This window comes from Pogona vitticeps, chromosome 2 (genome assembly GCF_051106095.1).
Source record: "Pogona vitticeps strain Pit_001003342236 chromosome 2, PviZW2.1, whole genome shotgun sequence".
Classification (NCBI taxonomy): domain Eukaryota; kingdom Metazoa; phylum Chordata; class Lepidosauria; order Squamata; family Agamidae; genus Pogona; species Pogona vitticeps.
This window is the reverse complement of record NC_135784.1, coordinates 104079172-104091508: the sequence shown is the minus strand read 5'-3', so window position 1 is coordinate 104091508 and position 12337 is coordinate 104079172. Positions and strand designations below refer to the sequence as shown.

At 36.9% G+C, this 12337-nt stretch overlaps 1 protein-coding gene across 6 annotated transcripts in view; it reads left to right on the top strand.

The window, feature by feature from the left end:
- The window catches only part of ACSL6 (acyl-CoA synthetase long chain family member 6), a 110160-nt gene that overhangs the window by 47404 nt on the left and 50419 nt on the right, over nt 1–12337 (top strand). For all 6 annotated transcript variants that reach the window (XM_072990177.2, XM_072990179.2, XM_072990180.2 and 3 more), the window contains exon 2: nt 10516–10736. In XM_072990177.2, coding sequence (XP_072846278.2) covers nt 10516–10736 — 221 coding nt within the window. The remainder of the gene's footprint in view (nt 1–10515; nt 10737–12337) is intronic.

The following is a 12337-nucleotide window of genomic DNA, read 5'->3' as shown; positions in this document are numbered from 1 at the left end:
AAAAAAGTCTCCCCCTAGTGGACGGATTAACTGCTTTTTCATTAGTTCCTATGGGAACTAATGCTCTGAGATACAACCAGCGCCTTGAAATACAACCAAAAAACGGCCGGAATGAATTAATTGCTTTTCAGTGTATTCCTATGGGAGATGGTGCTTTAAGTTATGACCAACTTGCGTTACAACCATCATTCAGAATGAATTAAGTTTGCAACTCAAGGCACCACTGTATAACTATAAGAAGAGAAGCTAGATTCTATGTGTCCCACTTTTCATTTCCTGCAAAGGTTACTTAATTTACCTACTGATAATTTAAGGCACTCTGAGAGATCTTTTGGCTAGAGAAGGCTATAGTATAAATCTTACAAATAAATGTTACTATTTCTGCTGCCATTTTTACTCTCAGTTGCTAATAGCTGGATTTTAAATGTCTTTGAAAACATTTCAGAGAAAAGATTAGTTAACCCTGATACTGATTGGGAAAGAGGAAGCACTTAGTTGCACCCAGTACTATGTGTAATTAATCTCAGTCAGGAACAGATGATGGTATGTGTGCCTATCCATTTGTTCTATTTTTGAACTTAATCTCTTAAAGGTGACTATTAACAGCAGCACCTGCATGTCCCTGGTTGCCCAATGGACTTGGAAGCGATCGACTACAGTTCACGGCTAAGTAATGGTTGATCACTGGTGGTCAGTTAAATAGTTTGAATGTTCCCTGTGGTATGGACTTTTAAGAGATGATTCCAATTAAAATTTAAAGACTCTTGTGGGCCATACTAATCTGCATTTTACAGTGCATCACTAGTAAATAGATATTGAATATATATCCCATTTCTTTTCTGTGCTAGTATTTTTATGTAATGGGACTGTGCTTGATGGAATAAGAAATGGCTTTGCTTTCGTTTTTTAAAAAATTACCTGTTACTTTAACTCTTGTTGCTATAAATCTTTAGGCCACGTAGAATGCAGTGGCTAGAATGCAGAAAAGTCATTGAAAGTTTTACTCAATATTAGAGAGAACCCACCTGCTATGTGGTGGGGATGGTGGCAGTTACATCTTATATTTCACCACACAGTCATCGTTTTTGAAGTTGAAGCCTTGGTTGTCTGAGCAAGCATTTCAATAAGAAACACAAAATAACACACACACAAAAAGTGTTTTTTTCACCTTAATGACCAACTGCTATATTTTAATGTAAGCCTTTGTGGAACACTTTGTCAGACATAAGAGTTAGAATACAGAGACTAAATGATAAGCATTCATGCAAGTCTCTAACATAAGGGACAGTGGAAGAGCAACGGCATTTAAGGTGTTTTGTAATTTCATGGTTTATGAGTCTTGTGGTTGGAGAATCGCTGTAGATACTCTTTATTTACAGGTGAGAAACAGTGAAAGTTATGACTTTGCTTACATTATGCCGTAGGATTTCAGGCATTATCTAACTAGGATACATTAAAGAGAAGGTGGAAGCAGTGCCCTGAAGAAATATGTAGAAAAGATGCAAGGGTGACAGATTCTTTTGAAGAAAAAATCCTATGATGAGCAACCTGCAGTTTCAGAAACCAAAGTAAAAGCTGCTCTCAAAGGTCTTGGGTGAAATAAATCACCAGGAGTTAAATGCTTGGGTTTTTCCCCCCTATGGGTGGTATTAACAAAGAAATACTTACCGGTCCTCCAATCCCCCATTGGGCTAGACTTATAATGGTCACCATTGCACCCCTCCGCTGGACCACTGCAGCAGCAGAGAGGAGTGCAAAAGGTAAGTATTTCTCAATGGCGACTTATGGCTTGTGTGCCCACAGAGGGGGCCCTGTGTCATAGGTTTGTCACATGTGCCTGGAAACAGATCAGCAGCCAGTGGAGCTGCTGTAACAGGGGAGTTATATGTTCCCTGTAACCAGCCCCAGTTAGCAGTCTGGCGGTGGCATTTTGAACCCTCTGGTGTTACCACTTTCCCAAGGCAGCCTCACATACAGCATGTTACAGTAATCTGGCCAAGATGTAACTAGGGCCCATGTCACTGTGGCCAGGTCAGACCTCCCTGAGAACGGACACCACAGGTGCATTAGTTTTAACTGCGCAAAGGCACTCCTGGCCACTGCTGAAACCTGGCCATTCAGGCTCAGAGATAAATCCAAGAACACACCCAAGCTGCACTCCTTTCTTTTCAGTGGGTATGTAGAGAAGAGCTTTACGCATGCTATGGATTTACAGGAAAACAAATAAGTGGATACCAGATCAAATCAAGCCTAAACTTTCCCTAGAACAAAAATTACTAAACTGAGACTATCGTACTTAGGACTCCTCAAGTGAAGATGAGACTCACTGAGAAAAATTAATAATGTGGAAAGTTGAATAACGTTGTGAAGATTAATAATGTTGTGGAAAGTTGAAGGATACAACGTCTAGTAACGGGGAAAAGGGTGAATAAGAAATGAATACAGTAAATGAAGCCATGAGCCTTACATTTGTAAGTGTTCAGCTGGCTATTAACAATAAGACCTTTTGGAGGTCTCTTAATACATAAGGTCACTATAAGTCAGAAGGAACTTGACAGCACATAACAGCAATAACCAGGAGAATATGGTGTGAGGGGTTCAAAAGCCCACTGTGATTCATTTGATTTGCATTTTGTAGCTAAAACTGCTCAGATCTATGCTGAACTAGATGAACTGGCTTTAAAGCCAGAGATTTTCAATCAGAGCTTTGAAAAGTTACTCTTTTGGGCTACAGCTCCCATCTTCTAGAATAATGTCCATGCTAGCAGGAAATACTGAAAGTTATTGTCCAAGAAAGGAAATTTTCCACATTCTGGGTTTAATGAGAGTTGAAGATGGACTGAGACAGGGTGCTATTTGTTTTTTGTTTGTTTGTTTGTTTAACTTTTAATCTTTATTGCATTTTAAAAAGAAATTATAAAAAATAAATAAATAATTATCACAATATTAGCACTTAGCCAAAATAACTTTCTTTCCCAAAACAGTAAGTCTTTAACATTTTTACTTCCTTATTTTCCACCAAACATTTATTTTCTTTGCAATCTTAATAATACCGTTCTTAATTCTTATTTTATATCCATATTAACAATCTGCTTTACTTTGTTTTTACTTCTGTTGAGAGCAGTTCTGCTTCTAATTTAGGCCTAAATTACTTGGAACAGATTTGGAATCTTTCTTCCATTTCTCTTTAAGATAATTCTTTACTTTCCCCCATTGAGATTCGTGCTCCATTCTACTCTTTCCTTTCAATGGGTCTGTTAGTTTGTCCATTAATATTAGTTTCTGTAATTTTATTAAACAATCCTCCACTGAAGGTTCCTCCCTGTCTTTCCATTGTTTTGCCACTTGAATTCTGACTGTGCCTAATATGTATAAACCAATTTTTGTCTCTTGTCTTGAGTTTAGCTTTACCATATTGAACAAATAAGTTTCAGGTTTCATCTCCTTTTTTATTTTTAAATCTATGGTGATTATTTTTTTCTATTTCTTTCCAAAATTTCCTAATAAATTTGCAACCCCACCACATATGATATAGTGTTCCTTTTATTGTCTTACATCTGCAACATTTATCTTTCTCATTTTTCTTCACCTTTGCCAATTTCTCTGGTGTCATATACCATCTATATAATATTTTCATATAATTTTCTTTCAAATCTGTACTTAATAGTTTTTGTATCATTCCATGCTCTGAACCAATCCTCTGTTTGAATTGTTCTACCTAATTCCTGCATCCATTTTATCATATTTTCTTTAATTACTTATAATTTCTTTCCAATAATAGTATACAACTTTGCGATTTGATGATTTTCTTTCCCCATATTATCTTGTCTAGTTCCATAGATTCTTTAACCAATCCTATTAATTTATTATCCATTTTCATTCTTTCTGATAGCTGTCTGTGTGGAAACCACTGGCGTATTATTCCTACTTGATTCATTTCTTGTCTTGTTAATCTTAGTTGTCCATCATCTTCCTCTATTCTGCCCATCAATGAGATTTTTAAGTGTTTCCATCTTTCTAAATTTTTCTTAATTTCTTTCCCTTTCTTCTCCTAATTTTGTTCAAATAAGTCCTTTGTCTTTTTAGTTATTGTTATTTGTTTTTGTTGTTATGGATAGTTTTCAGTCTGTGCAACCTCAGGATCTGAACAAGTTCTTTTGAGGCTTGAGTCCTAAAGCTACTTCTGTGGATCAATTTCTTTAATAGCCAGATCAGGCTTGTTGTCCCCAGAATCCTTAAGGAATAGTAGTGTGGTCCTGCTTTTAAAAATAAGAAAAACAATACAGTTTTCATTATTGTCCTTCCTTTAACCTGTCTTCTGTGGACAACATGCTCAGGAAGATGATGAGTTCTCAACTTGAAGAAGTCTTGATTATTAGAACTGATTCCATTCTAGATTTCAATTTGGTTTTAGGATGGTGTAGCCTTAGTTGACCTGGCCAATGACTTTTGCAATTATGTACATTTTCTTGGACCTTTCTAGTTATGATAGTCTTCTAGATTGTTTTCCTGCCTTGAATTTGGCTTGCAGAGCATAATACTGCAATGGACCTGGTTCTTCCTAGGTTAGTCTCAGAAGGTGGTACCAGGGGGCTTCTCTACTATACAGATTACCTCAGCATTCTTTCTTGTCCTCTGTGGTTTTCCACAAATTCACAAAAAGTACCTTAGCAAATTATTCAGTACTGCTAAATAAGACACATTATGCCAACTGTTCTAAGGAAGCATGGTTCAGTTAGAGAGTACTGTACTCTGAGATTGAAGCATTTTTATAAAATTACATTATTTAAAGCTTTGATAACAAAAAATCTAGAAAATAATAAAAGGTACACAAATAGAAGAAAATTAATATATTAAACACAGAGGGATGGTTTAGGCATTCCATTATTGATATGACAGTGGATAAAAGACAGTGCTGGAAGAAATGTAGTGAGAATACAATTAAATTGTGTAGACAAATATGACAGTGTAGAGGACTGTGGTATATAGAAGGGTACATTTAAAACTAAAATATCTTAATAGCTGCTTATTAGAAAATTATTGCAAATTCTTTGTTAGATTGGATTTTGAGAACATGGCCTGGTGTGACCAGGAGTAAAAAGTAAAAAGTAGAGAAAATGAAATGTTTGAGAATTAATTTAGTCGAGAGTGGTCAAAATTTGTTCTAGAATTTGTTGGACAACCTCCAAAATAAAATACATCGTTGTTTACTTTTCTTAATACTGTAATTTGATCTAGGTATCCTGAAAATAAAATGAAAAAGTTGATACATTCAAGAAATCCTCAAAAGGTGATTTATATGTAAGAGCTTAATGAACAATATAAACAATTCACTTTACTGAAATTATTCTTTGTGGGGTGGGGAGCTGAAAGAACATTTTGATTAGTTAAAAGTAATGTTTTAAATATTAGTGGATTAAATCCAATTGGCAGTTCAAACTAGAATGAACACATTGAATGTGTGGGATTTACAGAGGTGTCGAAGCACCATCCAGCAGTTTATTGGAGGAGTCTACTATGGCTGGGATTATTAATCTGATTTAGATCATTGTTATTATCTATATACTCTGGGCACAAAAAGAAGTTTTACTCCAGTTATTTGCATTTCCGTATGGATTAGTGTAACTTGTAAGGATGAGGATGTTCTAAAGCTTCTTAGAAGGAGTATTGAGGAAGGGTTTGAAGGACAAAAAGATTGTCTCATGAAGCATGGAGATGCCTCAAAGGTTCAGGAGGATTTTAGGAAACAAATTCTCTTCAGATGGCTGAGAGTGGTGAATGATATGTTTATGGTTTTTAAATATTGTTTTCTTTTAACATGGGGTGCTTGTTAACCACTTATTAAAATTAACATTTATCATTACTATTGTACCTTGGTATAGTGTCATGCTACCTTGCTAGTACAAAATGCTCACATTCTATGACACTGTCAGGAATGATATTTATGGGTTTCATTGAAAGTTCACCCTTTTAAAAGAGCAGCTAGTTTGCTAGCATTTTGAAAGGGAGAGAAGGGTGGATGGAAAGGAGGAAACAGGGAATCAGAGGGAGATGGGATACATTTTGTATATTTATCTTGAAGATCAATGACCTGTTGACCTTTTGCTGAGCACAGATGCGTGTAATGATCTGTTTGTGTTGCTTGCACAAGCATTTGCCCTTGTAAAGATTTGATCATGAATATAGTCTGCCCTCCGTTTGTGCAATGGCAACACTTGCACAAGTGGCAAGATTTCCCACTCAGTGGGAACTGAATAGAATAATGACTGAAGTGTTTTGTGATCTGACATCTTTGGTCGAAGAGAACACAGAATGACTGTACAATGCTAAATGTCTACATTGTGATCCTGAATAATCCCCTTTTGTAAGTTGTTTATTGGATTTCAGGTTAGGGTCCAGTTCTATACTTAGTGAAAAGTGAGAGCAGTATCCAGAGCAAGCTATGAGAGTCTATTTAATAAGCAGTGACACAGAAAGTGTGCATATATAATTGCAGCCTAAGTTTCTTCAGCAAAAGCAAAAGATCACTTATCAAAAGTGTGATCGTTCCTGGAAATACTGCAGTTGCTAAGCTAAGAAACGGATGTATCTGTTTTCTAATTGCCCGTTGTACTTTGAGTCTTTAATACGACTCAGCAGAGGAAATTGGAAAAACAATATGATATTCATTTCATAGTTCTAGAAACATAGTTACAAAATACTGTACTGTTTTGTGATGCATAAAAAAAAGATGACCCCTGTGTTGTTAGAAATAGGTCTTTACTGATAGGTGCAAGTAATGTACATGTAATTGATATATAAAATAAAATGCATGAAGACTACTGCTATTCATTAATAGATTGCTTATAATGTGAATGATCTATTCACTTGGTATTTGTTTTGGTCAGCTATAGTCCTAAATGTAATTGAAGCAGAACTTTAGTGAGCAATTGCAGTAGCAAGTGGATTTTAAACTACATTTTAGTTTAATTGACTGTTGTCTGGTTCATTATGGGTTCCTTTTTTGAACACTGGTGTGATACATGACTCTTTTAATTAAATTTTTTATTAAAAATATAGCCTCCTGACAGGTCCAGAAAACCACCACATCATTCTGTTTTCGTGCTAATTATTCAAGTGATATTTGTAGTTACAGTATATTTCCAGACCACTTCTTCTCCTCCATCAAGGCTGTGTATGTGTAATATGCCCACCAAGAAGTTGGTTAACATAAAGGAGTTTTGCAAGCTATATGGGAACGCAAAACAAAATATTTTTCAAGCAAGTCAAATTATATGGCTGTTCTTTTGTGGGTCGCAAGTTTATTTATTAATTATTTTATTTATTTAAAATATTTTTACCCTGCCTTTTTCCTTCAAAGTTGTATAGGCCTCATCTAAATTAAACAGATCTGGTCAGGGAATGTTATTTTTTGGACTCCCAAAATCTAGTAAATTATACAAGCTCTGTAAATGAAACATATTTTCAAATCGCAGAATGTGGAATAAGAAACTCCCACAACTTGATGACTACAAGATATGGAGTACATTTTTTCTAGTATCAGACTGTATGTCTGAATAGGCCATAACTTGTGACGTGATGCATGTGGTTGATTTGAAAGTCTGACTGCATGGCAAGACATTTCAGAATCCTTTGCTGTTACTTTCAAGTAAGCTTTTTACCACCACAGTTGTAACAGATACTGTAGTCTGAACGCACAGTTACAGGATGTATCTAACACAGCTTTTCTCTAAGCATCAAAGTGGGTAGCTCTGAATACAAAGAGACACTGTCATGGCAACAGGGTGTTACTTACCAAGCTTCCATGCTGTTCAGCCAAACACGGAAGGATTTCGAAAACACGCATAACCAAAGATGCTGGGAAGTGCCTGATAGCCTGCAGTGGCTTTAAGGAGTGTGGTTCTTGGAATTCACTAGGAAGTATGGGGGTAAAAGGATTGATTATGAAAGGGTCCTTGTGTTAGTCAGCAATGACTCAAGTAAGCAAGATGCAGGGAAGCACTGCAGGGGAACAAGGTCTGCAGAACAAAGAAATTGTGGTAGGCTTAGATGCATGAAAAGCATAGAAGGAAGAAATGGCAGTGGAAAAGGAAGCAGTGGAAGATGAAGAGAGAAACTGAGTGGGAAACACAGGGGCTTCTTCGGTTTTCTGATGAATTCGGTTTCTGTGTGACACATAGGTTTAAAGTACATTATGACCTTGTAAAATGAGTCATTTTTCACCGTGACTTGCCTTATTGAGCTAAGCCCCTCAGATACGTTAGGCTTATTAAGGCAAACAGACAGTGAAAAGCTTCAAACTTTATTGCTGTAAAAGATACTCTGTTTTAAAAGTCAGAATGAGATTTTTTTTCTTGTTCCTAAAGATTGTCGCAGGAAGCTAACTTCTTATTCATACTTTGCCACCTTTTGGTTTTCTCTGAAGAGAGTGCTTTCAATCTCTGGCACAACAAATAGCATTTTCTTCCTGTAAAGGAATAAATAGGTTCCCATTCCAGTTAGTGCTGTTCCCAATGGAAACAAGGTTTTGCTTTTCTTTTGCTTCTCTAGTTCCTAAAGCACTGGCACTGAATATACAATTACTGTAACAGAAAGATGGAAATTGCTGCTCACAATGGATAATTATGATGTTTTTAAAAGTTTGTTTTCTGCATCATGCACATTCTTTTCTGTAAAAAGATATAAGCATTTAATTTATAAGCATAAAATTTATCAGAGTGCATTTTCAAAAACATTATGAGTAGCAGTCTGGCATTGATTAAGACTTTCTTTTTCAGTTTGAAGGTATATGCAACTTTGTCTCATTGCGTGTGAGCAGAGCAAAAAAGCAAAACTATTTCATCAGTGGCAAGCTGTTGTTGTTAACATAATCATTCGTCTTGCGACAGTGCAGCTGTGTAACAGGATTTTGGCCATTAATTCCATTCCCAGGTAGGTAGGTAGGCAGATAGACAGACAGACATGCCTTTCTCCCTGTGTAAGTGGCTCAAGGCAGTTTACAACATTGAAACAAATATAATCAATAGAACATGAAATACCGATTAAACAAGCAAGAGTTAAAACCGTTGGCCAAAATCATACTGTTTAGTTGATGGGTATGGAACGTAAATGGAGTAACTTAAATGGAGTAACTTTCACTAAGTATTAGCCAGCAAACAAGTTCTGTCAAGAAACTAGTGAGAAGAGAGCTAGTGTGATCTACTGGATAGTGGACTGGATTGTGACTTAAGATATCTCAGTTCAGTTCTCTTTGAGCTTTGAAATTCACTAGTTGACCCTGAAATAAACCAACCAACCAACCAATCAATACTGTGTCATTAAGAAAAATCTAACTTTCCCCAGGTGACTTTTTCCCAGGTTTTCGTATAGAGTACTCAGAATTGGTTTACCATTCTCTTGTCCAAGGTGACTGTTCTCCCTGGAGGCATAGTGAGGAACTGAACTCACAGCCTCTGGCTTCCCAGCCAGATACCTAACTTACCAAACTATTCAGCCGGCTGCCCTGAAGCCCATCATTTTCCTTCTGCCTAATCTACCATATAGGGTTGCTGAGGGAAATAACTGTGGAAAACTATGGGCGCTGTTCACTGTCGAAAAGGTACAATAGAAGAATGTCTAACTAAGGAATATCTAATAACTAAAGATTAGAGTATGTTTTAGTCACACCCACCTCTCCATTGAGTCATCATGAGAGTGCAGTCTGAAGTGATTCAGACACAAAGTTTTCTATAGCAGAGGTCGTCAAACCCCGGTCTGCGGCCCATTGTCAGTCCATGGCCTCAGCCGGACCAGGCCAAGAAGACAGACCTCCTGGCACCCCCACACACACTCCCCCCACAGCTGCTTTGCGCATGCGTGCCAGCACCGGTGTGAGCAGTCTGCCACCCCTTCACACATGCGCCTGAGTGCCCTTGCGAAGGGGCGGTGTGTGTGCACGGGGGCATGCAGGAGCTCTGGCGCATGCATGAAGGGGTGGGGGAGCGATCGCGCTGGGACACGCTCTTCCCACCATTTCGTGCATGTGCCCAAGAGTGTGCCTGTGTGAGCGAGAGAGCGCTCCTTTGCACGTGTGCATGATGGTGGGGGGTGCCCCACCTTTATCAGCTCATCCGCAGTCCCGAAAAGGTTGGGGACCGCTGTTCTATAGGATCTGAATTATGCATATTTCTTCTTTTAATGTCACCTTAGTTTTACTTTATACTACCATATTTTACACCACAAGGAACTATAAATATGCCACATATTTATGCATTATGGGAGTTATGGAACTTTCTTTTCTTTTTTATAAATTCAAAGATGTGCATAGTGGAGCATTAAAAGCAAGCAGAATTACTCACCAGGTAGAACTTTGAAGTATCTTCAAACATATACACGTTAGTACAAAGCAAAATTGAAAGTAATTAGCGTTGGTTGAATTTTTCTATGCTAATCATTAACATTCTATGTTAAAAAAATCTGTGTTTCATAGTTTTTAGGGACTATCCAACTAATTCATAATTTCTTTGGATCCTGCAGAAGTTGCCATTTCAGTCTTTGAAAAGATGCAAGCTCAAGAGATCCTACGGAATTTACGCCTTCCTGAGTTTGAAGACTTCAGCCAGTTTTTTCGAAGTTTGCCAACTACTACCTTGGTAGGCATCGGTGCCTTTGCTGCTGTTGTTGCCTATTGGCTGGCAAGCCGGCCGAAAGCGGTGAAACCACCATGTGACCTCCTAATGCAGTCAGAAGAAGTTGAGGTGAGATTAATGCTTTTAATAAAGAACGCAATTAAATGTTATGGCAAGTAATAATTTTATTGCTGTACTTTTTTTCATTAGAGGCTGTTCATCTCATGATCCTTTTTTTGGGGATTAATGTTCTTAGGCAACAGTCTAAAATAATGACAGTACATCTTAAATCTCCCAGAATAATTTGACCAGGGTAGTTTTCTGCTTTTTCTTTGGATCTTAATGGTGAGGGACATGCTGTTTTTCAGAGCTGAAAGTTGACATTTTAGTCCATAGATTTTTCTCCCTAAGAAACTTTTTGCCCCTAAGAGAGTCAAAATAAATGTTTTATTGGTTGCAGTTTTTTGAGATATGTGGCTGCAGGGTGGGATGAAATATTAAGAGACTAAAAAGATGACTGGATGTTCTTATACTGCTATCTTGTGTGGAAGGTGAGCTAGAATGAAAGAACACTTTTTAAACATATTTTTCAGTGGTGGGGAAGAGTTAAAACCAGAGGTGCGAGAGAATGCCTCTCCTAAAAGCATGTGAGAGTGTGCTACAGGAAAAACAGCTCTATCCCTTTTGGTTAAGGGCATGAATACAACTGTTTTCTTCAGAAACATTTCTCTTTCTAGACTACAGTTCTTGCTAGGAATACTGAAAAAGCAAATTTTCCAGACTCTAGTCAGAATTTCTCTACCTGTTGTACTCATTAATAGTAATTACTGTACATGCCATCAAGCCATTTCCGACACATGACGACCCTTTCCTGGGTTTTCTAGGGATAGAGTACCATCCAGTTACCTCCTTATTAATGGCAACTAAATGATATTTCTTTTTATAGCGAAAAAGAAAAAGAAAAAAAAGAGTTCAAACAATGATTGACTATTCAATTGGTTTGGAGCCAAGCCTTGTTTTCAGATATACCTATTAACAAGTAGCATTTGCTGATTCAATAAAGCAAAATCTTTTGGTGTGGTCCCATGGAAATTCTGTATTATCCATGTAAGACTAGATACTAATGAATGTTTTCAATGTTGGTTTTCCAAGTAGCATGAATGATGTAACAAAATACCCTTGTGACTGTTCTTGTTTATAACATGCTTTCTAATCCTTGGAGAAATATTTATAAAAGCATAGACAAAAAAAGCTAATTATACCATTGACATTTATGATAATCAAATCCCTATTATTATTTTTATTTAAAATGGGCTTATAAAAACCTCCCAACGGAAATAGTACGTTTCCATCTCTGATTATACTTTTGGAATTGTTTTATTTTATGTAAATATATAATTTTGAGATGACCAAAACGAACATCTTAAACATGGTAGATCTGTGAAGTGATTGGAGCTTGTAGGATTTTTTAAGGTAAAGTCCAACAGAGTAATTAATCAATGACACAGCCAACATTTTTCTCTGTCCGGGAAGATTACTACGCAAACAAGCCTATGAGGACCAGTTCAGGAATTAAAAGTTAAACTGCATATGCAGGACCATTTGAAGAGCAAGTTATTTCTGAAATTTGCTGATGAGACATAGTTTATTCAGGTATACTAACTCAAGTTAGTTAGTCACTGTGGGAATAAAATGCTGGTTCAGCAAGGATCAGCCACACTAGAACTCTA